This window comes from Pristiophorus japonicus, chromosome 16, assembly GCF_044704955.1.
Source record: "Pristiophorus japonicus isolate sPriJap1 chromosome 16, sPriJap1.hap1, whole genome shotgun sequence".
Lineage (NCBI taxonomy): Eukaryota > Metazoa > Chordata > Chondrichthyes > Pristiophoridae > Pristiophorus > Pristiophorus japonicus.
This window is the reverse complement of record NC_091992.1, coordinates 41,240,781-41,268,574: the sequence shown is the minus strand read 5'-3', so window position 1 is coordinate 41,268,574 and position 27,794 is coordinate 41,240,781. Positions and strand designations below refer to the sequence as shown.

General features: G+C 44.6%; 1 protein-coding gene across 1 annotated transcript in view; it reads right to left on the bottom strand.

The window, feature by feature from the left end:
- Nucleotides 1-4,527: 4,527 nt before the first annotated feature.
- Nucleotides 4,528-27,794, bottom strand: part of hsf5 (heat shock transcription factor family member 5) — a 112,576-nt gene continuing 89,309 nt past the window's right edge. The window contains exons 4-5 of the mRNA XM_070856798.1: nt 5,521-6,066; nt 4,528-4,545 (exon numbers count right to left, since the gene is read on the bottom strand). Of these exons, the coding sequence (XP_070712899.1) occupies nt 4,528-4,545; nt 5,521-6,066 (564 nt within the window). The remainder of the gene's footprint in view (nt 4,546-5,520; nt 6,067-27,794) is intronic.

Here is a 27,794-nt window from a genome sequence, read left to right as displayed (position 1 = left end):
TTACAGCGCAGAAGGAGGCCATTCCGGCCCATCGTGCCTGTGCTGGCCGACAAAGAGCCACACAGCCCTTGGTCAGCAGCCCTAAAAGTTACATATAAACAATGACGGAAAGGCAAAGAGCACCTAGCCCAACCAATCCGCCTCACCACAACTGTGACACCTCTTATACTAAAACATTCTACACTCCACCCCAACCGGAGCCATGTGATCTCCTGGGAGAGACAAAAAACAGATAAAAACCCAGGCCAATTTAGGGAGAAAAAATCTGGGAAAATTCCTTTCCTACCTAACCAGGCAATCGAAACTAGTCCAGGAGATCACCCTGGCCATATTCTATTCCCTGCAGTACTTACCATTATATTTGCTCTGTCCAACAAAAGGTAATCCAGTCTAATCCCAATTACCAGCTCGAGGTATGTAACCCTGCAAGCTGCTGCACTTTAAGTGCCCATCCAACCATCTCTTAAAAGGGGTGAGGGTTTCTGCATCCACCACTCTTCCAGGCAGCGAGTTCCAGATCCCCACAACCCTCTGTGTAAAGAAGCCCCCCCCTCAAATCCCCTCTAAATCTTCCACCAACCACCTTAAAACTATACCCCATCATAATAGACCCCTCCACCAATGGAAATAGACCCTTACTATCCACTATGTCCAGACCCTTCAATATTTTGTACACCTCAATGAGGTCTCCTCTCAACCTCCTCTGTTCCAATGAGAACAAACCCAGCCTATCCAATATGTCCTCATAACTAAGATTCTCCATTCCAGGCAGCATCTTAGTAAATCTCCTCTGCACCCTCTCCAGTGCAATCACGTCCTTCCTATAATACGGCGACCAGAACTGCACGAAATACTCCAGCTGTGGCCTAACCAAAGTATTATACAATTTAAGCATAACCTCCCTGCTCCTATATTCTATGCCTTGGCCAATAAAGGCAAGCATTCCATCTGCCTTCTTAACCACCTTATCCACCTGGCCTGCTACTTTCAGGGATCTGTGGACAAGCACTCCAAGGTCCTTTTGTTCATCTACACTATTAAGTGGCCTACTGCTTAATGTGTATACCCTATCCTTATTAGCCTTCCCAAAGTGCATCACCTCATACTTCTCTGAATTAAATTCCATTTGCCACTACTCTGCCCACCTGACCAGTAGATTGGTATCCTCCTGCAGCCCATGACTTTCCTCTTCATTATTAACCACACAGCCAATTTTAGTGTTGTCTGCAAACTTCTTAATCATACTCCCTATATTCAAATCTAAATCGTTGATATATACCACAAAAAGCAAGGGCCCCAGTACTGAGCCCTGCGGAACCCCACTGGAAACATCCTTCCAGTCACAAAAACATCCATCAATCATTACCCTTTGCTTCCTTTTGGATCTAACTTGACACTTTGCCCTGTTATCCATGGGTTTTAACCTTCATGTGGGACCTTATCAAAAGCTTTGCTAAAGTCCATATATACTACATTGTACACACTACCCTCATCGACCCTCTTGGTTACCTCCTCAAAAAATTCAATCAGGATAATCAGACACGATCTTCCCTTAACAAATCCGCGCTGACTGTCCCTAATTAATCCTTGCCTTTCCAAATGCAGATTTATCCTGTCTTTCAGGATTTTTTCCAATAATTTTCCCATCACGGAGGTTAGGCTGACAGGCCTGTAATTAATCGGCCTATCCCTTTCTTCCTTCTTAAACAAGGGTACTACATTAGCAGTCCTCCAATCCTCTGACACCATGCCCAGATCCAAAGAGGATTGGAAAATGATGGTCAAGGCCTCTGTTGTTTCCTATTTTACTTCACTCAACAGCCTGGGATGCATTTCATCCAAGCCTGGGGACTTATCTACTTTCAAAGCTGCTAAACCCGTTAATACTTCCTCTCTCACTATATTTATTTCATCCAGAATATCACATTCTTCCTCGATAGCAGTATCTGCATTGCCCCTTTCCTTTGTGAAAACAGATGCAAAGTATTTGTTAAGAATCCTCCCAACATCTTCCGCCTCCACACAAAGATTACCCTACTGACAACAATGAATGAATTTTTAAAAATCCTTATCCTTTTCAAATCAATATCCTCATCTATTTTAATATTACCAATGCAATTGTAAACAGCATCATTTAATGCTGTCAGTAGCACATTATCTTCAAGAGTGGAGACTGATGCAAAGCAATGTTTCCCTTCATTTCTTTTGGTTGCACGGTCCCATTAACCAGTTCAAAATTTCTCCAGTGGCTGAAGGGTCAATAACCTCCTCCTGAGGTTCCCACCATCACAGAAGCCAGTCTTCAGTCAATTTGATTCACTCCATGTGATATCAAGAAGCGCACTGGATAGAGCAAAGGCTATGGGCCCTGACAACATGTGCTGAAGATATGTGCTCCAGAACTAGCCACACCTCAAGCCAAGTTGTCCTAGTAGTTAAAACACTGCCATCTACCCGACAATGTAGAAAACTGCCCAGGTATGTCCTATCCATAAAATGAGGACAAATCGATTCTGGCCAATTACCGCCCCATCAGTCTACTCTCACTCATTAGCAAAGTGATGGAAGATGCCATCGACAGCACTATCGAGCGACACTTACTCACCAATAATCTGCTCGTTGATGTTCAGTTTGGGTTCCTGCAGGACCACTCAGCTCCAGACCTCATCACAGCCTTGGTCCAACCATGGATAAAAGAGCTGAATTTCAGAGGTGAAGTGAGAGTGACTGCAATTGTCATCAAGGCAGCATTTGAGCACATGTGGCATCAAGGAACCCCAGTAAAATTGTAGTCAATGGGAATCAGAGGAAAAACACTCCATGGCTGGAGTCATACCTAGCACAAAGGAAGATTGGAGGTTGTTGGAGGTCAATCATCACAGCCCCAGGACATCGCTGCAGGAGTTCCTCAGGGCAGTGTCCTAGGCCCAGATCTTCAGCTGCTTCATCAATGACCTTCCCTCCGTCATAAGGTCAGAAGTGGGGATGTTTGCTGATGATTGCACAGTGATCAGCTCCATTCGCAGCTCCTCAGATAATGACGCAGTCTGTGCCCGCATGCAGCAAGACCTGGACAACATTCAGGCTTGGGCTGATAAGTGGCAAGTAACATTCGCACCACACAAGTGCCAGGCAATGACGATCTCCAACAAGCGAGAGTTTAACCACTGCTCTTGACATTCCACGGCATTACCATCGCCGAATCCCCCACCATTGACCAGAAACTTAACTGGACCAGCCACATAAATACAGTGGCTACAAGAGCAATTCAGAGGCTGGGTATTCTGTGGTGAGTGTCTTACCTCCTGACTCCCCAAAACCTTTCCACCATCTACAAGGCACAAGTCAGGAGTGTGATGGAATACTCTCCACTTGTTTGGATGAGTGCAGCTTTCATGGTCATTTTATCTGGTGGCAGTCCACAAAATGCCAGACTTACTGAATTTAATTTCCCAATTTGCCTTGATGGAATTTGAACTCACTCTGGGTTGCTAGTCCAGACCCAAAATTACTACACTACTGTATCCTGATGTTTACCAGAAGGAACAACTTTATCACTTTAACAGGGGCAAGGACACATCATACGTTTCCACCATCTACAAGGCGTAAGTCAGCAGTATGATGGATTTGCCTGGATGAGTTCAGCTCCATCAACACTCAAGAAGCTCGACATCAAACAGGACAAAACAGCCTGCTTGATTGGCACCCCATCCACCACCTTGAACATTCATTCCCTCCACCAACGGCGCACCGTGGCTGAAGTGTGTACCATTTACAAGATGCACTGCAGCAACTCGCCAAAGATTCTTCAACAGCATCAACCAAACTCACAACCTCTATCACCTAGAAGGATAAGGGCAGCAGACACATGGGAACACTCACCTGCAAGTTCCCCTCCAAGTTACACACCATCCTGACTTGGAAATATATCACAGTTTCTTCATCGTCCTGGAACTCCCATCCTAACAGCACTACCATCACCACATAGACTGAAGTGGTTCAAGAAGGCGGCTCACCACCACCTTCTGAAGGGCAATTAGGGATGGACAATAAACGCTGGTCTTGCCAGTGATGCCCACATCCCAGAAACAAAGGTGATTGGTAAAAGAACCAGAGACAACATGAGGAAAAACATTTTTGTGCAATGAGTGGTTAGGATTTGGAATGTATTGCCAGATAGGGTGGTGGATGCAGATTCAATAGTCGCCTTCAAAACAGAATTGGATAAATACTGAGAGAAAAATTTGCAGGGATATGGGGAAAGAGTGGGGGAGTGGGACTAACTGGTTTGCTCTTCGAAAGAGCCAGCTCAGACTCGATGGGCTAAATGGCTGTACTATTCTATAATTCTATAAGGAACTGAGCAGTTTCTTGTCAACTAATGAGTTTCAGTGTTATTAGAAATGCACTAAGTGAATACTATGGACAGGCGGGCTAGATGGACTGAAGGTCTTCTCCTGCTTGAAATTGTTACTCTGTTATTAAGATTCCTGTGAGTGTCATTAACTGACACAGAAAATGCTGGAACTACAGATCTATCAGCATCTGTAAAGAGAAAAGACAGGTAATTGTTTTGGATCATTTTCGATTTTCAGTTCTGGGGCAGGGTACACACCTGAACTATTAGCCTGTCCTTTCGCTTTTTAATACTCATGTGCATTTCAATCATTATCTGTTTTAGTTCCAGATTTTCAGCATTTTCAGTTTCTTTTAAATTTGTATTTGTCTCGAAAGTACTGTTAGCTATAATAATGAATGAACACTTCACACACTCTTATGACATTGTGCTGTCTACTATTTTAATAGAGGTGTTAACAATTTATTTTAAATGGGTTAATGCCTCTGTTAAACAGTGGACTGAAAATGTCATATGAACAGATTAACTGTTCATCCACTTCTGCTGATTGTTATTTCTATTCTAATGATGTTCTTGTCTAAAATGGGGGAGTAACTTTCAACCAAAGGTACTCTCTTGGATATTCTTCCCTGCTTAATTACTGCAGCTCCGATGATGGTAAATCAGGTTTACAAAGGGAAAGTTAATTTTGATCAGAAAGTTAAAGAGGGAAATCATAGTAACTTTTTTGTTTTAAAGTTAATCTAAAATTTTTGAATTTAATTGATCTACATGAGATGTTAAGGCTATTATCTGCTACTATTACACACTAACACACTGACAGATGCAGAGCTTAGTTGTCCTCTCAGGCTTCAATAGAATGATGATTATTTCAACTTCTGTTGAAATGTTCTCTGGAATTTTTTTTAGATTAACGCATGCAGCATATATATAAGTATATCTTTTGAAAAATGAAGCACAATATTAAAGTTCAACAGAAAATACTACTGCCCAAGTGGCTTTCTCATGATGTCTTCCTGTGATAATATAGTTTACCATTGTAAGAATGTTAACATCAGATTATCAACTGCTGCTAAACATTATCAAATCTGCCCATCATTTTGTTACAGTATATGACTTATTTCATGTACTGGACAGAAATATATGTTTATATTATAACTTACTCTTTCAGAGTTGGATTCTGGTCCATCCTCAACAAACACTATAGGATGGAGAGCTGTATTGTGACACAGCTTGTGCACCTCTCCTTGTGGTGGGCACTGCTCAGAAGGTATTGACTCTGGTACAAGGCTTACAGTGGTTGTACTCTCAGATGGCTGTGAGGTAGCTGAGTGCACACTGTCAGCAGCTGCAGGTAGTGAGCAGGTAAGTGGCTGGTCTGCTGCTACCACAAATGACTTAATCTCTGAGACTGCAGAAGTGAGAGACTCAATTTCCATAGACTGGACGTTGGCTGCTGCATTGTCAGTAAATGTCGGAGTGCTGGGCGCCTGCTGAGTGGCCTGCGATTGTTGCATTTGTGTTGGATTCTCTACGGCATCCATTTTCACCAGCTGAAGTTTTGGAGATGCCCTCAATTCATCCACTATCTGAAAGACAGTTTCCAAGTTAACTTCAGACTTTTTGGATTCATCTATAGCAGTGCAGTGCCAGGCTGCTGCATTGTTGTGTAGAACATCAACAGGGTATGTAGACTGCATGGCAGCATTCTGAAGAGCAAGAAAGTTGAAATTTCTAAGTCTGTATTGCAATATAAATTTGGCATCAAAATACTGTTTTCATATTTCTTTAAAAAAAACAAAGAATATTCTTATCTATGAATGTATCTCTCGATATATATATATATCTTATTAAAAATCTTACATCTGTGTACACTTCCTGTCTGCACAACTTGACTTCTTGTCACCTTTTGTCAAGTTTTATGTCAACATTTTTACAGTAGAAATTCCTATGTCCATATTTATGATGGGTTTTGACCATGTAAATTTGTCACCCTGTGATTGAGCAATCTCTCCATGAGGTTCCTACAAATCCCTCCAAATGTTTTCTAAATTTATTTTCATTGTCCTCAATAACTGAAATTTCTGATGTCCAAGTAAGGGTTTAAACAAAATTTAAAAAACACATTTTACAATAACATGATTGAATTTACCCATTCAAATATTTTTGTCTTTTAATGCCTTCATTAGTGTTTTTACATCAAGGCCTCACCCTTTCCCAAAAGCCAGAATTTGATATTGTTGTCCACTGCTACAAATCTGTGATCTGAATTTGGATTGTGCCATCTGAGCATATGCAGTGTAACTATTTCCCTAGATGAATCAATCAACCCATTTAATTTCTAGCAGTTTCTGGTCAAAAGTTTACCAAAATTATTTGAAGAAAAGCGAGAGGACAAAATTAATATTTTTAATCAGGTAAAATGAGAGGCTTTATGTGTTTCTTGTTGAACAGAATGACTTAGAATTTCCATGCCATTTACGGCATAAATTCAGCATTTAATCAGTGCAAATAACTTTGTTTTAGCAGCAAAATGGGGCGGTAGCCATGTCCATTTGTTTCCACTCCTAATTTGATCCCCCCAAATTCCCTCTCAATTTTTGGCCCTTCCTGTGATCCACCCACTGACTGTCAAGTGATCTCCCTTAAATTTATTACAAGAGCCACTGATGCTGTAGCTTTAATTTTCCTGCTTTTACACTCGCAAAGAACTTAGATTAAGTTAGACTGAAAATTATATGATGCAGCTATTGCCAGAATCAGCTGAGACAGTTGCAAGTAGAAATTCTGAGTCTGAAGAATGTGGTGAGTTTCAATTGTGATTTCTGCAGTTGGAATCTGGACTTGCTGCTTATTGCTTCTGACTGTGAGACCATTCGGAAATTATCATTCCTGAGCCCTCACGTACAGCAAGGCTTTTCAGGAATAGGTATGTCATTATACTGGAGTAGGAAGAGAACCAGTACATGATGGAGCAAAGAAGAGTCTAGCAGCATTTAAGGAGGATGGACTTCACCAGATATTACCTTCCATAGAATATACAAGCAACACAGGTTATATAAGGACAATGGTGAGGAGCTAAGTATAAGAATAATGTAATTCACTAAAGAGGTAATAGAGCAGCTCTACCACCTACTTCATCAGCACCTGCAGTCCCATTTATCTGCCTACACTTCTCTCTCTGTGACTATGAAGGTGGCAACCATATTCAATTTTCACGGCACAGGCTCATTTTAGGTAGCGATGGGGACATTTCTAATATCAGCCAGGTGCAATATAGGAATGATTTTGTCAGATGACTAACATACTTTACAGGAGAGATGGGGAGTTCATAATCATTGGCATCACAGCAAATGAGATAGGGCTTGCTGCCTTTCCCAAGGTCTAGGATACAATTGATGCCACCACATTGCTTTGTGTGTTCCAAAAGAAAAATCCTTTAACTGCCTCAACACTCCCTGAATGTACAGATTTTATGCAACAACATGAAATATACTGCAAGTAGTCACGATGTATTCATCCTTCAAAATGTTCAATGTGGGCAAGTGTGAGGTCATCCACTTTCGACCCAAGAAAGGTAGATCACAATATTTTCTAAATGGTAAAAAGCTAGGAACTGTGGAGGAGCAGAGAGATTTAGGGGTCAATGCACAAAAATTACTAAAAGCTAGTGGGCAGGTACAAAAAATAATTTAGAAGACTAATGAAATGTTAGCTTTTATCTCAAGGTGGCTGGAATACAAAGGGATGGAAGTTATACTACAGTTCTATAAAGCTCTGGTTAGACCACATGTGGAGTACTGTCTTCACATGTGGTCTGGGCACCACATTTCAGGAAGGATATATTGGCCTTGGATGTGGTGCAGTGTAGATTCACCAGAATTATCCCAGGGCTAAAAGGGTTAAATGATGAGGACAGGTTGCATCGAGTAGGCTTGTATTCCCTTGAGTATATAAAATTAAGGGGTAATCTAATTGAGGTGTTTAAGATGATTAAAGGATTTAATAGGGTAAATAGAGATAAACTATTAGTCTCTGGTAAGGTCGTCCAAAAAAAGGGGGCATAACCGTAACATTTGAGCTAGGCCATTTAGGGGTGATATCAGGAAGCACTTCTTCACACAAAGGCTGATGGAAATCTGGAACTCTCTCCCATTAAAAAGCTGTTGAGTCCAGATCAATTGAAAATTCAAAACTGAGCCAGATAGATTTTTGTCAGGTAAGGGTATTAACAGATATAAAACAAAGGCAGGTAAATAGAACTGAGGTACAGATCAGCCATGATTTAAAATGAATGGCGGAACAGGCTCGATGTGCTGAATGGCCTACTCCTGTTCCTATGTGCCTCTGTTTTTAATTCGGCTCTTTCTGACCTCATCAGGGAAGAATATCATGTCAACGTATGGCTTGTGGGTGACAAGGCCTCCCATGGATTATGATTCAGTGATACAAACTAATGATATAATTTTAAAGGGTTGTTGGAACTGCGGGGCTCAAGCACGTGGGGCGATCCCGTCCGAACTGACCCCTGTCTGGACGGAATTCCTCATCGCGCCAAGCCCCATAACCTCCCTCGGGAACCAGCGCCTCACAACTTGAGCCTCCTCCGTGAAATCCCCTCCGTGCCTTTCAGTTCTGCGCGGAGGGGATTCCTGTACAGGCTGCTCTTGCACACTCTCCATGTTGCCATCCTCGTCTGCCATCTGGACACGCCATGGCACACCATCTTGCCGTCCGGAGGAGGTGGTGGTCTCCAATGGAGCGCTCTCTATGCGGGAGTCCTCCCTCTAATTATTGGGGACTTGGCCTGGAGGGTGTTACATGGAGCAGTCCCGTGCAATAAGTTTTAAAGTCAGTTCACGGGCTCCCAGGCCGCTTGTAATTTCTGCGGTCTAGAGGAGTCTGTGTTCCACGTGTATATTGAATGTGCGAGGTTGCAGCCCCTCTTCCAATATTTGAAGGGGCTGATTCTCAAATTCTGGTTGCACTTCAGTCCCACACTCCTGATCTTTGTGCGGAGGGGAGCGGGCAGGTCTGAGGGCCTCCTCGTAGGGACTGCTCCTGGGCCAAGGGAGCCATCACCCGTTCCAGGCAGCGGGTGGTCGAGGGGGTCGTTCAGCCCGACTGCCTGCCTCTCTTCCGCAGTTACATCCGAGCCACGGTGTTCCTGGAGATGGAACACGCAGTGTCCACCGGTACGCTCGCGGCCTACCGCGAGAGGTGGGCGCCAGAGGGACTGGAGTGCATCGTCATCCTTGGCAACCAAATTTTAATTTGATTTTATGTCTAAATGTTAATCTGTTTAAGTTTGTCGGTTTTAGTGCCCCCCCACCCCATTTAGCCAGGGGGCACTTGTATAATTTGTATTTTAGGGCCCTTAAAAAAAAAACAAGCGGGCACTTGTTTGAAAGTGTTTGGTGTGTGTCCCCCACCCCCACCCCCACTTTGATCAGGGGGCACTTGATTTAAATTGGTTTCCTACAAAAGAGTTGTAGGAACTGCGGGTTCACATAGATAAATCGTTAAGGTGGTGATGCTTAGCTTTCTAGAGGCATAGAGTACAAAAGCCAGGAAGTTATGCTAAACCTTTATAAATGACTAGTTAGGCCTCAGCTGGAGTAGTGTGTCCAAATCTGGATACCACACTTTAGGAAGAGTGTCAAAACCTTGGAGAGAATGCAGAGGAGATTCACGAGACTGATACAAGGGATGAGGGACATCAGTTATATGAAGAGACCAGGAAAGCTGGGATTGTTTTCCTTAGAGCAGAGAAGGTTAAGGGGAGATTTAATAGAGGTATTCAAAATGATGAGGGGCTTTAATAGATTAAATAGGGAGGAACTGTTTCCACTAGCTGGATGGTTGGTAACCAGAGGACACAGATTTAAGATAATTGTCAAAGGTACCAGAGGGGAGATTAGGAGAATTTCTTTTATGCAACGAGTTGTTATGATCTGGAATACATTGCCTGAAAAGATGGTGGAAGCACATTCAATAGTAACTTTCAAAAGTGAATTGGATCTATACTGGAAAAGGAAACATTTGCAGGGCTATGGGGAAAGAGCAGCTGATTGCTCTTTCAAAGAACTGGCACAATGATTTATTTCTCCCTCTTCCCTTGCTCAATCGGGCCAATGCATCGAAATAGCACCAGCAGCGACAGAGCTCTCACGAGCCATTCCCAGAGGAAATCGTCTTCTTATGATTTTATGGCCCAAACAGCAGCAGAGGAGTGCTACAATAAGGCATAAAACTTTACAAGACGGGTCATTGAGAGGACCATCAACATCTTAAAGGTAAGCCTTTTCTGTCTAGTTAGGTTTGGAAGCCTCTGCAATGTGCTCCAGATCGTGTGTTATGCATAGTAGTAGGTCTGCACAACTTCGTGTTAAAGCCTGGGGGCCCAAATTCAGGGTCCCAATAAGACCCGTTACCACCGGAATGCGGCGGCCAGGCAGCAGAATCCAATTTCTGGGTGAATGACCACCGCCAGCCAAATTCAGCAGGGGTTTTTTCTGACGGTCGCCACTTCCACCCCACCACTGTCGAGCGGCCGTAAGTGCATCATCAGTGCGCGCACCACCGCCCTCGAAATTCAGGCCGAAAAATCTAATGCCCGCCGAGCGGCGCCCCTGACAGCTTTCTCTGTTGGTGTACCTTGTAATCTCTCTGTGAGCCCTGGCAAGGGCCCACTGCAGCGGCCGCCATTTTATTTTTTTTGACGGCTAACTTCCATGTCGGCTGGACTATTGTGCCCCTGGGTTCGGCAGGGCCGCCAACAGGCAGCCTGGCACCCCCTCTTGGATGCCAGGCCGCTGGCCCAGCCAAAACCCTCCCTGGTGGCCCAGTGGCCAAACTTCAATAATCGCCGATTCTCTCCCCTTTAAAGGTGGGGAGATACGTGGAACGCAGACGCGCAATGACATCACCACCACTCCACTGCTGAGTGACAGCGGCAGAGAATCCATCCCGCCTCCACTTCTGCTCCTCACCAGCACTTACCATTGCACTTCCGCCCCCATTATGATCAACTTCCTGGCTGCTTTAAAAAACAGGACAAAGAGCTGAATATCAATCAAGAGTCGAGCTCATTATACCCGGCAGTGAAAATACTTAAAAAACGGTAAGTGTGGCAGGTTTCTGGTGGGCCTGAATTTCGGCCCCCTGGTCTTGACATTGGTGGGGAAGTGGTCCAGCTGCTTTGGAGGCAAAACTATATATATGACAGCATCGCAATGACTTTACTCACATGACTCCTCAGTAACTGCTGCAAGGGGCATCAGAGCACACCTGATAACTGAGGTTTTCTCTTCAGTCTACCTCTGACACCACTGACTTACCTCCTTTACTTTCAAATAATGGAACTTTTCTTCAATCCACGATCCATCCTAGAACATGGCAATGCATCAGTTCTCTTTACCCCTACGTGACCATTCCAATAATCGCTATAGGTGAGTTCCCATGAATTCTAGATCCTCTGACTCTGAAGCTATGGGCAGCCTTCTCCTCAGCCTCCACTGGGAAGGTGGCAAATCCTCACCCACTTCCCACTCTTCCAACTCCCCCGTATTCTGTGAATCATCTGATGCCACATCCTTAATAACACTATCTAATTCGCACTGGGTGAAAATATCTGAGCTAGTGCGTGGGAGTGAGAAAGCAAGTGACACAAAAGATGACATTGATTTTTGGCAGGGGACATGGTGAAGGTCTTGTTTCAGGGACTTCAGTATGGCCTAGTCTTCATCATCCTGTTCTTCTTCAGAGTCAATCAGGAAAGCATTTATTCCCTGGCACTTCTCCTCCTTCTGTGCCCCCTGTTGATATGATAGATCTAGAGGAAAGGAGTTTGCAAATTATGAATGGGTGCATATTGCAACGTTGGGATTAAGAGGACAAAGAAGGAGGTGGAAGTTTCTGGCTGTATGGTTCTTTACAGGGGTTCGATGGCTACAGTATAGGTGTTCAGTCACTAACCTGACACTGGCAATATGCCCCCGGCCTCACCATGTCCCACAGCAAGAGAAGATTGCCTCTTTAGGTGCTCCATGGCCTTCTCCTCACAGGTTGTGAGGTATTTCAGGTTGGAGATGCCCCCTCTGGTGGCCTGCCTCTCACAGGCACTGTGTGCCATTTTCTCCTGTAACAAGATGATTAAATTAGGTGAAGGCTAGAAGTTCAGGAGTGTGAGCCAATTGGCACGGGAGAGCTTAAGAAAGAGATGTGGTGATATCACCCTGTTAAAGTAGAGAAAAAGGTTTCCGAGCTATACATGCAAGTAATTGCTGTTAGGGAAGATAGGTAGCCATACTCTAAGATCCCAAGTTAGTGTCCTCCTTATTCAGAGTGCACAGTGAATGGTCAGTTGTACAACTGTTACTTGTAAAGGGTGAAGAATACGTTGGTGCCCAGGGAGCCTGAAAGAATAGGGAGAAAGGCCGGTATGCTACCTTGCCTGCTCTAGTCAGGCCATTGAACTTTTTGTGGCACTGGTTTTCAGTCCAGTGCAGCCTCCCTCTGTGTGCCATGAGTGACAATTTTGACAATTTCCTGTTACAGACACCCAGCAGTCTGTGTCTCCTGAGCTCAATTTCATCCAGAGGAATTTGCAGGTCTGTTTCCATGAAACTGTGGCATCCTCTTCTCTGTCTCTGCATCATGGTCTTGCTTGGCTGCCTTTGCCATCTGCCCCTATGGTCGACTTTTTTGAGAAGTGGCACAAAAACACATGAGACAGTCAATCAACTGATTAAGCCAAGAACTGTAGTACTTAGTGTAAGCCGTTGCTCAGTGGATAGCACTCTTGCCTGTGAGTCAGAAGGTTGTGGGTTCAAGTCCCACTCCAAGGCACTTGAGCACAAAAATCAAGGCTGACACTCCAGTGCAGTGCTGATAGAGTGCTGCATTGTCGGAGGTGCCTTCTTTTGGATGAGATGATAAACGGAGGCCCCGTCTGCTCTCTCAGGTGGACACAAACGATCCCACGCCATTATTTCGAAGAAGAGCCAGGGAGTTATCACCAGTGTCCAGGCCAATATTTATCCTTCAATTAACATAACAAAAAACAGACTACTTGGTCATTAGCATTTTGCTGTTTGTGGGAGCTTGCTATGTGCAAATTGGCTGCCACATTTCCTACTTTATAACAGTGACTACACTCCAAAGAGTACTTCATTTGCTATAAAGTGTTTTGAGACGTCCGTTCATCGTGAAAGGTGCGATATAAATGCAGGTCTTTTATTATCTGCCGATTTTCAGCTAGAACTTGCATGTTGTAATTACATGCACCCAAGCAGATTACTCCCACTGGATATTATGCCAATCATTACTCCAATAAATATGCAAATTAACTGATCCAGGAAATTCGCATGTTGCTATCGCTCCAAAAACTGTTGGTGGGTACAGTAATTTTCCAATGATGTAAAAATGGTGCAATTCACCACATGGAACTTCTATGTTAATCTATATCTCTGTGAGTGTGAGTGAGAAAAGAAGACTACTGGTTACGCACTAGTTGTTTTGGGATCTATAAACTTCAGAATATGTATTAATAGAAAGACAGTGAGCTAGATTTCCGGGGCTCAAAACTGGTATTGCAGAGCAGTGGCCCATTATAGAAATGGAAATGAAAATCGAGCGGTTTCTTTATTGGGCAGCCAATCTTCAGTGCCAGTTTTACATCTGGGTGGCAAGTTGAAAAGTTAACTCAGTGTCATTCCTCATTGTAATTGAGTTCTTCTTTGAAAAAAAGTTTCAATTTGAAGTAAATTACCTCCGCAACATTGCCCGCCTCTGCCACTGCCTCAGTTCATCTACTGCTGAAACCCTCATCCATGCCTTTGTTACCACTAGACTTGACTACTCCAACGCACTCCTGGCTGGCCTCCCACATTCTACCTTACGTAAACTTGAGGTCATCCAAAACTCGGCAGCCCGTGTCCTAACTCGCACCAAGTCCCGAGTGCCCATCGCGCTGTGCTTGCTGATCTACATTGGCTCCCGGTTAAGCAACACCTCGATTTCAAAATTCTCATCCTTGTTTACAAATCCCTCCTTGGCCTTGCCCCTCCCTATCTCTGTAATCTCTTTCAGCCTCACAACCCCATGCGATGCCTGCGCTCCTCAAATTCTGCCCTCTAGAGGATCCCTGATTATAACTGCTCAACCATTGGTGGCCATGCCTTCAGCTGCCTGGGCCCTAAGCTCTGGAACTCCCTCACTAAACCTCTCCACCTCTCTACCTCTCTTTCCTCCTTTAAGACGATCCTTAAAACCTACCTCTTTGACCAAGCTTGTGGTCATCTGCCATAATTTCTTCTTATGTGGCTCGGTGTCAAATTTATTTGTTTTGTCTTATAACACTGCTGTGAAGCACCTAGGAACGTTTTACTTTGTTAAAGATGCTATATATATATATATATATATGTATAAAAATAAAAGTTGTTGTTGTAAATAGCCTACAAATATTTCACCCTATTAATACTGTATTGACAGTTAAAATAACCCAATGTTCACTAACATTATGTTGGACAGTTAGAAAATACAGATTGAACCACCCTTATCCGGAACCCTCGGGACCTGGCCTGTTCTGGATAAGGGATTTTTCAGGACGAGGGATGATCACGATAAATTGGATGGCACAGGTACTCAGGAAGGGGATATCGGGGCTGGCTGGCTTGGGGCTGGGTGTGCAGCAGAGAGATCATGAGGGGGCAGTGGATCGTGGGGTCAGGCCAGCGATTGCAGGAGTCGGCAGCGAGGAAGGACTTCAATTTGTTCATGTCGGAGTTCTGCGCATGCGCCACCCAATGGCCAGGAATGGTTCCGGATGATCGGCGGTTCTGGATAAGGGAGTTCTGGATAAGGGAGGTTCAATCAGTATAAACATTTTAATTGCTAACAGTTATCAGACACAGAGACAAATGCAACACACACACATGTGCCCTGAAAATCCAAGGGCTACAATCGCCACTGTCCCCATACAGTTTCTCCGTTGGTTTCTCTATAAGGGGGGATGATAGAATTAAAAAAATAAAACAGAGGTCCTTTCTTTGGGGGTGCAGTCCGTGGCATTGGCCTGGACTCACCCCCCACCCCCCCGCCGCCCCTTACCACAGTGGAGCTCACTTGTGCCCTTCTAAAGTTTAGTATGCCTCATATCTCTCAACAGACTAGCCTCCAAAGTTACGATTGGTCATTTTTGAGTGGTGGAAGCAGTAACTTCCAGCACAGGGAGTCTTCACTTCCAGCTCAGTTCCCTTGGCATCACTAGCTTTATAAGGGGCATGCAGAGGTTCCTCCCCATACAAGGCTGATCAGGAAATCCTGGAATCAGCAGAGTCCTAGTGTAGCTGGTTTTCTGGTATATTCCGCCTGGACTCCTGATGATGTTACAGTGAAAGTCCAGCAGAGCTCCCAAGGAAATTCGGGGCCAAATTGCTTTTCTTTGTTTAATTGTTTTTTCAAACATAAAATATAAATAAGTTGAATTTTGAAAGCTCTAATCACTAAATGAATATTTTTCATTGGCCTTCATTAAAGAAGAGAATACTGCCAATGTAGCAGTAAAGAGGAAGTAGAAGCGATATTGAATAGGATAAAATAGATAATGAGGAGGTACATTGGCAGAACTCAAACGTTGGCAGAATTTAAAGTAGAAACGTTACCCAGTCCAGATGGGATGCATCCTAGGTTACTGAGAGGTGTAAGGATGGAAATTGCAGAGGATATGGCCACAATCTTCTAATACTCCTTAGATATGGCAGTGGACCAAACATGTACAAAAGAGCTGACTTCCAGAGGTGAGGTGCGAGTGGCTGCCCTTGACATCAAGGCAGAATTTGATCAGAGTGACACCAAGGAGCCCTAGTAAAATTGAAGTCAATGGGAATCCGAGGAAACATTCTCCACTGGCTGGAGTCATACCTAGCACAAAGAAAGATGGCCATGGTTGTGGTTGTTGGAGGTAAATCATCTCAGCCCCAGGTCATTGCTACAAATGTTCTTCAGGGCTGTGTCCTAGGCCCAACCATCTTCAACTGCTTCATCAATGACCTTCCCTCCATCATTAGATCAGAAGTGGGGATGTTAGCTAATGATTGCACAGTGTTCTGTTCCATTTGCAGTTCCTCAGATAATGAAGCAGTCCGTGCCTACATGCAGCAAGACCTGGACAACATCCAGGCTTGGGCTGATAAGTGGCAAGTAACATTCATACCACATAAGTGCCAGGCAATGACCATCTCCAACAAGAGAGAGTCTAACCACTTGACACTCAATGGCATTACCATCATCAAATTCCTTACCATTAACATCCTGGGGGTCACCATTGACCAGAAACTTAACCTGCCCAGCAACATAAATACTGTGGCTACAAAAGCAGGTATTTTCCTGACTCCCCAAAGCCTTTCCATCACCTACAAGGCAAAAGCCAGGATGATGATGGAATACTCTCCACTTGCCTGTATCAGTGCAGCTGCAACAACATTCAGAAAGCTCAGCACCATCTAGCACAAAGCAGCCCACTTAATCGACAACCCCTCCACCACTTTAAATGTTCACTCCCTTCACCAGCACAATGTGGTTGCAGTGTGTACCATCTATAAGATGCACTCCAGCAACTTGCTATTTTGACAGCAGCTCCCAAATCCATGACCTGTACCACCTAGAGGGACAAGGGCAGTGGGCACATGGGAACACCCCTACCTCCAAGTTCCCCTCCAAGATATACACCATCTTGAATTGGAAATAAAATTCTTATTTTGGTTCAAGAAGGCAGCTCACCTCCATGGGTAATTAGGGATGGGCAATGAATGCTGGCTTTGCCAGCGACACCCGGATCCCGTGAATGAATACATTAAAAAAATTAAAATCGTATTTAAATAACTTGATTCCCATCTTCTGCCACTCTGACTAGCTACTCTTTACCCCTACTCTCTGCTTTCTGTCTTGAAGCCAGCTAGCTGTCCAGAAAGCAGAGAGTAGTATAGAACGGTTCTTTTTCTGACTGGAGGGAAGTATACAGTGGTGTTCCCTAGGGGTTGGTATTGGGACTACCACTCTTTTTGATATATGATCTGAACTTGTGTATACAGGGTATAATTTAAAAGTTTGTAGATGGCTCGAAACTCGGAAATGTGGTAAATAATGAAGAAATAGTAACAGACTTCAGGAGGATATAGGCAAACTGATGAAATGGACAGACACATGGCTGATAAAATTTAACACAGAGAGCTGTGAAGCGATACATTTTGGGAGGAAGAATGAGGAGAGGCAATATTAACTTAATAGTACAATTTTAAAGGGGGTGCAGGAACAAAGAGACCTGGGAGTATATGTACACAAATCTTTGAAGATGGAAGGACAAGTTGAGAAGGCTGTTAAAAATGCCGATAGGAGCCTTGGTTTTATTAATAGAGGCACATAGTACAAAAGCAAGGAAGTTAAGCTAAACCTTTATAAAACACTGGTTATCCCTCAGATGGAGTCAGGAAGGATGCCAAGGTCTTGGAGAGGGTGCAGAGATTCAGTTATGTGGAGCGACTGGAAAAGCTTAGAGCAGAAAAGGGTGAGAATAGATTTGATAGAGGTATTCAAAATCATGAATGGTTTTGATAAGAGTAAATAAGGAGAAACTGTTTCCAGTGGCAAAGTGTTAGTAACCAGAAGACTCAGATTTAAAGAGATTGGCAAAAGAATTAGAGGCGACATGAGAAAACTATTTTTTTCGTAGCGCGTTATTATGATCTGGAATGCACTGGCTGAAAGGGTGGTGGAAGTAGATTCAATAGTAACTTTCAAATGGTAATTGGATAACTACTTGAAGAGAAAACATGTGCAGGGTTATGGGGAAAGAGCAGGGGAATAGGACCAATTCAATAGCTCACCAGAGCCAGCACAGACACGATAGACCAAATGGCTTTCTTATGTGCTGTTTCACACTATGATACAATGATATTTCACCTGCATTTTCTTATAATGTGACATAGCTAGAGATACAGACAGAAACAGAAGGAGAGAGACAGGGACAGACACATCCAGGACAATCAGAAAACTCCAAAGTCAACATTTACAGAGATCTCTTAGAAAGGCTCAAACCAGTGTAGCCACACTAGGGAACCCCTCTCTCCAACCAGTGCTGCCAAATCCATGTCTTGCTGCCCCCCTTATAGCTGATAATAAAGCCCCCAGTTATGTCAACCTCAGGTCCATCTTCAATAGTTCTGCTAAACCCCAGGTTCCCCCTCCACACAATGATGTCACATCAAAGGACCCCACCAAGCCCCCACCAATGCTGCCAGGTTTCAATAGCTCCACCACAGTAGTGTCAAACTCCAAGGGTGCAATTTTTGGTAATGCAGTCAACCGCTAAAGAGCCTTCGAGGGAGCCAAGATGTGGTCTTGATCTGAAACATCAGTTTAGTCTGATTTGTAGTGAAGTGAGGGCAAAACCCATAAGGTTGGACTGAAGGAAGGCAATTGGATGGTGGTAGTAAGGACAGAAAATAATCAAAAAGGCTAATGAAATGCCAGCCTTTGTAACTAGAGGACTAGAATGAAAGGGGGTAGAAGTTAGGTTGCAGCTATACAAAGCCCTGATTAGAAACATAGAAACATAGAAACATAGAAAATAGGTGCAGGAGTAGGCCATTCGGCCCTTCTAGCCTGCACCGCCATTCAATGAGTTCATGGCTGAACATGCAACTTCAGTACCCCATTCCTGCTTTCTCACCATACCCCTTGATTCCCCTAGTAGTAAGGACTTCATCTAACTCCTTTTTGAATATATTTAGTGAATTGGCCTCAACAACTTTCTGTGGTAGAGAATTCCACAGGTTCACCACTCTCTGGGTGAAGAAATTCCTCCTCATCTCGGTCCTAAATGGCTTCCCCCTTATCCTTAGACTGTGTCCCCTGGTTCTGGACTTCCCCAACATTGGGAACATTCTTCCTGCATCTAACCTGTCTAACCCCGTCAGAATTTTAAACGTTTCTATGAGGTCCCCTCTCATTCTTCTGAACTCCAGTGAATACAAGCCCAGTTGATCCAGTCTTTCTTGATAGGTCAGTCCCGCCATCCCGGGAATCAGTCTGGTGAACCTTCGCTGCACTCCCTCAATAGCAAGAATGTCCTTCCTCAGGTTAGGAGACCAAAACTGTACACAATACTCCAGGTGTGGCCTCACCAAGGCCCTGTACAATTGTGGCCTCACCTCCCTGCCCCTGTACTCAAATCCCCTCGCTATGAAGGCCAACATGCCATTTGCTTTCTTAACCGCCTGCTGTACCTGCATGCCAACCTTCAATGACTGATGTACCATGACGCCCAGGTCTCTTTGCACCTCCCCTTTTCCTAATCTGTCACCATTCAGATAATAGTCTGTCTCTCTGTTTTTACCACCAAAGTGGATAACCTCACATTTATCCACATTATACTTCATCTGCCATGCATTTGTCCACTCACCTAACCTATCCAAGTCTCATAGAATCCTCCTTGCAGCTCACACTGCCACCCAACTTAGTGTCATCCACAAATTTGGAGATACTACATTTAATCCCCTCGTCTAAATCATTAATGTACAGTGTAAAGAGCTGGGGCCCCAGCACAGAACCTTGCGGTACCCCACTAGTCACTGCCTGCCATTCTGAAAAGTCCCCATTTACTCCTACTCTTTGCTTCCTGTCTGACAACCAGTTCTCAATCCATGTCAGCACACTACCCCCAATCCCATGTGCTTTAACTTTGCACATTAATCTCTTGTGTGGGACCTTGTCGAAAGCCTTCTGAAAGTCCAAATATACCACATCAACTGGTTCTCCCTTGTTCACTCTACTGGGAACATCCTCAAAAAATTCCAGAAGATTTGTCAAGCATGATTTCCCTTTCACAAATCCATGCTGACTTGGACCTATCATATTACCTCTTTCCAAATGCACTGCTATGACATCCTTAATAATTGATTCCATCATTTTACCCACTACCGATGTCAGGCTGACCGGTCTGTAATTCCGTTTTCTCTCTCCCTCCTTTTTTAAAAAGTGGGGTTACATTGGCTACCCTCCACTCCATAGGAACTGATCCAGAGTCAATGGAATGTTGGAAAATGACTGTCAATGCATCCACTATTTCCAAGGCCACCTCCTTAAGTACTCTGGGATGCAGTCCATCAGGCCCTGGGGATTTATCGGCCTTCAATCCCATCAATTTCCCCAACACAATTTCCCGACTAATAAGGATTTCCCTCAGTTCCTCCTCCTTACTAGACCCCCCGACCCCTTTTATATCCGGAAGGTTGTTTGTGTCCTCCTCAGTGAATACCGAACCAAAGTACTTGTTCAATTGGTCCGCGATTTCTTTGTTCCCCGTTATGACTTCCCCTGATTCTGACTGCAGGGGACCTACGTTTGTCTTTACTAACCTTTTTCTCTTTACATATCTATAGAAACTTTTGCAATCCGTCTTAATGTTCCCTGCAAGCTTCTTCTCGTACTCCATTTTCCCTGCCCTAATCAAACCCTTTGTCCTCCTCTGCTGAGTTCTAAATTTCTCCCAGTCCCCGGGTTCGCTGCTATTTCTGGCCAATTTGTATGCCACTTCCTTGGCTTTAATGCTATCCCTGATTTCCCTTGATAGCCACAGTTGAGCCACCTTCCCTTTTTTATTTTTACGACAGACAGGAATGTACAATTGTTGTAATTCATCCATGCGGTCTCTAAATGTCTGCCATTGCCCATCCACAGTCAACCCCTTCAGTATCATTCGCCAATCTATCCTAGCCAATTCACGCCTCATACCTTCAAAGTTACCCTTCTTTAAGTTCTGGACCATGGTCTCTGAATTAACTGTTTCATTCTCCATCCTAATGCAGAATTCCACCATATTATGGTCACTCTTCCCCAAGGGGCCTCGCACAACGAGATTGCTAATTAATCCTCTCTCATTAGACCACACCTGGAGTACTGTGAGCAGTTCTGGGCGCCACACTTTAGGAAGGATATACTAGCCTTGGAGGGAGTGCAGCGTAGGTTTACCAGAATGATAACCAGACTCCAAGGGTTAAATTACGAGGAGAGATTACACAAATTAGGGTTGAAATTGCTAGAATTTAGTACGTCGAATTTGATCGAAGTTTTCAAGATATTAAAGGTTACAGATAGGGTAGATAGAGAGAAGCTATTTCCGCTGGTTGTGGAGTCTAGGACTAGGGGTGGGGGCATAGTCTAAAAATTAGAGCCTGACATTTCAGGAGTGAATTTAGGAAACACTTCTACACACAAAGGGTGGTAGAAGTTTGGAACTCTCTTCCACAAATGGCAATTGATGCTAGATCAATTGTTAATTTTAAATCTGAGATTGATTGAGGTTTTTGTTAACCAATGGTATTAAGGGGTATGGGCCAAAGGCGGGTACATGGAGTTAGGTCACAGATCAGGTGGAACAGGCTCCAGTGGCTGAATGGCCTACTCCTGTTCTTATGTTCCTATAAGGACGGCGGTGATAAAGATTGCGGGACTATCGGTGTATTGGAGATGGAAGGTATGGTTTACACAAAGCGTTTTTGAATGAGTTGTTTTCAAACAGATCTGGCAGCTAGGAGCACTGGTGGTGAAGGTTGCTCATGCTCTTTCTCCTCTTCATGCTCCTGCTCAGCCACCTCCTCCTCCTGAACTTCTCGCTGCCCAGATGGTGTTAAGGGCTGGCCCCTCATTATCCCACTTTTGCAGCATGCAGCACATGATTACAAATCTGGAGATATGATCAGGGCTAGACTGCAAAGCTCCTCCCAAACACTCCATGCAGCGGAAGCATTGCTTGGGCATGCCAACAATTTGCTCAACGGTATTTCCGGTGGCAGCATGTCTATCATTGTAGGGCACCTTCTTCTTCTTCGGCAGTCCCTCGGAATCGAGGATGACTTGCTTCCACACTAAAATGAGTTCTCAGGTGACTGATGAGTCCAATGCAGGACCAACAGTCTCTGTCACAGGTGGGGCAGATGGTGGTTGATGGGATGTGTGGGTGAGAAGCTTGGGTTGTCGTGCATTCCTTTCGCTGTTTGCACTTGGCTTCCGCTTGCTCCTGGCGAAGAGACTCGAGGTGTTCGGCGCCTTCCCGGATGCTTCTCCACTTTGAGCGGTCTTGGGCCAGGGATTCCCAGGTGTCGGTGGGGATTTTGCACTTTTTCAAAGCTTTGAGGGTATCCTTGAAGCGTTTCCTCTGCCCACCTGGGGCTCGCTTGCCATGTTGGAGCTCCGAGTAGAACGCTTGTTTTGGGAGTCTCGTAGCGGGCATGCGGACGATGTGGCCCGTCCTTTGGAGCTGATCGAATGTGGGTAATGCTTCAATGCTGGAGATGTTGGCCTGAGCGAGAACACTGATGTTAGTGTGCCTATCCTGCCAATGGACTTGCAGGATCTTGGGGAGGCAGCATCGATGGTACATCTCCAGTGCTTTGAGGTGCCTGCTGTATATAGTCCATGTCTCTGAAGCATATAGGGGAGAGGGTATCACTACTGCTCAGTACACCATGACTTGGTGCTGGGTTTGAGGTACTGGTCTTCAAACACTCTCTTCCTCAGGTGACCTCTGCAGCTGTGAAAGGGTTGCTGACAGGATTCATGAGCCATGATTGAAGTGTCAGCCTGGATTATGAGTTGCAATTGAACCCACAATCTTCTGACTCAGAAGCAAGAGTGCTACCAATGAGCCAAGGTTGACATCAATCCTTTATCTTCTCCCTTCTGCTTCTGCTCTTCCCTATCTTCTTTGTTGCTCCCCCTCGTCCACCCATGGCTGCAATAAAACTGGTTAGAAGGCAGACAAATGCAGTCCAGCACATGCAAAAATTTGTTAACAGGTCAGAATTCAGTTGTAGAATGCAGAGAATAGGCAAAAAGCTGTCCAGTTAACCATTAGCCTAAAAGTACAAACCAGCAAGTAACCTATATGGAGGGAATGAGTCCTGTAAATAGCACTGATGCAGGGTCCTTGCTGCCTGTTAGCTCCATGATTTGTTGAGCGAGTCAGATGTTGGGCAGACCAATTTTACAAAAGAGTCCTACAACAAGACTAGGACCTTTATTTAAATATTATAATGAGTGTTTTAAATACTTGTGGCACGCACCCTGAATGCTTATGGAGGAGCCTGATCCACTATGTTGGGCAGCGCATTTCTAGAATGGAATGGGATCGTGCATGCCATGTGCCATATTGGATCCGTTGGCACTCCTTTTACACCTGTAAAATGAGCGCAGTGCAATCAAATTTTTAAGCCAAGATCTGTGGCGATGCTCAATGTAAGTCATGACGATATGCTATATAACAACAGATGTATTATGTCATATAATGGTCAATATATTTTAGGGCCACTGATTTATGGTAATGAAATATGTGAAATGGAATTTAAAAATTAAATGGGACTTTGTGGCAACAGTGTTTTACAGATGAAATTGAGGCAATTTATCATTTTGTTCTTGGAAACTCTCAATGAGTAGCTTTCATTATTGATATATGTTGGTTAGCAGAATATTTAGAAGACGATTTATGGCAGTGCGTTCAGGTAATAAAGATTCTCCAAGATAGCCAAGATGGGGTCTTCAGCTGAAACGTCGGTTTGGGTTGTGTTTAGCATAAGATGCCACCTTGGTAAAGGAGTTAAATCTTGTGCTTAGAATGACAGTCCGGAGGCTCTTTATGGGGCTGATTGCCACTTAAAAAGCCTATTAACGGTCATTAAGGAGGCTGCACTGCATTTTGGTGGCAAATGCTTGTCCTAATGCCCACTCCTAACAGAGACCAGTTCTTTGGGGATAAACACACTTTGATGTCAAGTTGAAGTGCTACTTAAAGGGATACTCACCATTTCATGTTCACCTGCAGCTTGAGCTGTGAGGAGGACCTCTGAAACACATTGAGAAACTTTCTGGATACTTTGTCATGACTTCACCAACACTCAAGCAAATTTTATTCCGGAAATTCTCTGAGGACTTCATCTAAAAAGAATAAGTGCTGTGCTACTCCATCTTATAGCACATCTTACAGGAGTCACCAGAAGAAAGAAAATGCTTGGTCATGGGCATTTTGCTACGGTTCCCCTTGGTCTGGACGATGAATTGGAGGAGGACATGGGGCCAGGCAGAGCAGCACTAGCCACTGCAGGCGAGGTAGCGTTCTTCCCCCCGCCCCCCTGCACTACATTACAGGACATCCTTCCCTCCTCTGGACCTCCTCCACCAGGACCTCCAGTGCCACATCCGAGAACCTGTGCACCTCTCCCTCAGTCCCTGAGCCATCCTGTAATGTGCCGTTGTGTGCCAACCAGTCCACTCCACACCTTCAATGGAAGTGGGTACGAGGAGGCGACATATACTGCTCCGCGAAAATTGTGTCTCATCAGCACGTGAATGTTAAATCTGCAGGTTTCTGGTTTAGCATCTTCAAATTATGGTAAACAACAATTAGGACCAAACTTGTGTGCTAACTCCAAACTTTTAAATAGGTGTGTTTTATTAGCACAACCATTTAGCAACTGTTTTCAACCTTTGCTAAAATAACCGCCCCCCCCCACCAAAAAAAAAACCTCTCACCCCAGTTCTTCACAGTCCCAAGACCATTCCCTAGTGTTACAAAACCACAGGACAATACCAAAGCCCAGGACTTCCCCATTGCTACTAAAGCCCAGGACTGCCCACATTGTTACCAAAGCCCAGGATTGCCCAAAATGCATTAGAGCTCCATTCCCACCCAATGCTGCAAAGTTCTTGCTATGCGCTCCTATTCATGCAACATGCATACCAATTCGCTGTGTATTCTGAGCATTAAATAGTTTATATATAAAAATTAAATCATCATAGGCAGTCCCTCGGAATCGAGGAAGACTTGCTTCCACTCTTAAAATGAATCCTTAGGTGGCTGAACAGTCCAATACGAGAGCCACTGTCCCTGTCACAGGTGGGACAGATAGTCGGTGAGGGAAAGCCTGCACTTGATTTCTGCATGCTGTCGACGATGAGACTCGAGGTAATCAGCACCCTCCCAGATGCACTTCCTCCACTTAGGGCGATCTTTGGCTAGGGACTCCCAGGTGTCTGTGGGGATGTTGCACTTTTTCAGGGAGGCTTTGAGGGTGTCCCTGTAATGTTTCCTCTGCTCACCTTTGGCTCGTTTGCCGTGAAGGAGTTCCAAGTAGAGCGCTTGCTTTGGGAGTCTCATGTCTAGCATCCGAACGATCTGGCCTGCCCAGCGGAGCTGATCAAGTGTGGTCAGTGCTTCAATGCTGTGGATGTTGGCCTGGTCGAGGATGCTAATGTTGGTGCATCTGTCCTCGCAAGATCCTATAAATCTCCTGGGGAGGCATCGTTGGTGGTATTTCTCCAGCGACTTGAGGTGTCTACTGTACATGGTCCATGTCTCTGAGCCATACAGGAGGGCAGGTATTACTACAGCCCTGTAGACCATGAACTTGGCGGCAGTTTTGAGGGCCTGATCTTCAAACACTCTTTTCCTCAGGTGGCCGAAGGTTGCACTGGCGCACTGGAGGCGGTGTTGAATCTCGTCGTCAATGTCTGCTCTTGTTAAGAGGCTTCCGAGATATGGGAAATGGTCCATGTTGTCCAGGGCCGCGCCGTGGATCTTGATGGCTGGGGAGCTGTGCAGTGAGGATAGGCTGGTGGAGGACCATAGGTGAAGAAATGTATATAATTGGACACTCATTTACACATTTAACAGAATATTTTCAAATTCAATTTCCAAAGTCCAAGTAAAAATCCCAGAATGCCATTTAATAAAAATGGAATTTGTCTATCCACTCTCTGCAAATCAATGGCCTATATTATCCCCTACATTGCATAAATACCCCTATTGTTATAAAACCATGACTCACTGTAAGCTATACTATGCAAGATCTACAAATGATATAGTACAAAATTGTAGGGGCTAAATTGGATAGCCGAAAATGGGCGCAGGGATTGCGATGCGCGATTAACCTACACCAGTTCAGTGTAATGTAGGCAGCGTAATGCCTGCTCATTATAACGCTTTTTGCATGCAGCCGGTGCTAACCGCACTGTTCACTGGCTGCACGCATCAGCAGGGAGCCCAATATCATTAGTAACTTGCCCTATTTAAAGCTAGCCTGCACTACTTAAAGCTAGCCTGCACCTCTTAAAGGGGAGGTGCATTGAGCCAAGAGCAGGTGCTGGGAGTCATTCTGCAATTGAATCTGATGTGGGAAAGAGAGAAGAACGGCTGACTATGGGAGAGAGCAGGCACACAGATTTTCAGACTCTACACTGGAGGTCTTGATGGAGGAGGTGAAAAGGAGGAGAGATGTCCTGGATTCTAAGGGGGGGCAGGAGGACCTCCTGACACACGATGAGAAGGCAGTGGAAACAGACAGCTGCAGATGTCAATGCCAGGAGTTTAACCCCAAGGATCTAGATGCAGTTCCGCAAGGAGTTTAATGACCTCACACAAATGGTCAAGTTCAGTGAATGTAATTTTGAAATGCCTTATCTTATCAATTGCACCACAAGCCTCAGCCGCTGCTCAATTCAATACACTCCTATCACTTACCTACCAACAATCTCTATTAATCAGGACACATACCTAACATTCATATGCTTCACCTCACCCTCACACTTAGCACTGTTGCATGCCTCACGCCCATATCTCACACCTTGCACACTGACAGCCACATCACCTAAACATATTGCACGACACTCACTGACGCACTCTTGCAGAAAAAGGTGCTGCACAACCGGAGGCAGTAGGAACTCAACGGAGGGGGAGAGACGCGCCTCCCATGGAGGAGATGGTGCTGACCATTATGGGAAAGGCCTTTGCTGAGGCCTTGGACACCAACGGGGCTGAATCTATTGAAGATCTTGGTAGTCTCATACCTAATCCTCCTAAAATCCCACCTCCCCTTTATCCTACAATCTCTTCTGACATACAAGTTGCAGATGGTGTAAGCATGCACTTCTTACTTTCTCCTCTCTCCTCACCACAGCCTTACTCTTTGTCCCTTTTTTCCTTTTAGATACACAAGAACTAGGCAGTACAGGAAAAACTAGAAGGCAGTGATGATGAAAATACAACGTCACTCCATTTCAGTCACAGCCACCAGCTCAGATACTGACACTGTGTATAATTTAGAGGATAACATAGAGGTGGGATTTGCATCTGGTGAGGCAACAGGCACAAGTGCGTTGCAGCCAGGGCAGGAAGAAAGGATAGCTCAGGTGCCAGCTCACCGGAGGGCGAGATCGCACACGAGTTCTGCTGCAGAGGACTCAGATGAGGACTTCGATATGCCAGGCTACAGAAAAAGACTAATGGTTGTAAACATCGAAATGCTTGGTGCATTTGGAAGCCTGCCAGAAAGACTGCGTTCAATGTCAACCAGTATGGCGGAGTCTGGTACCAACTTGGCATAGG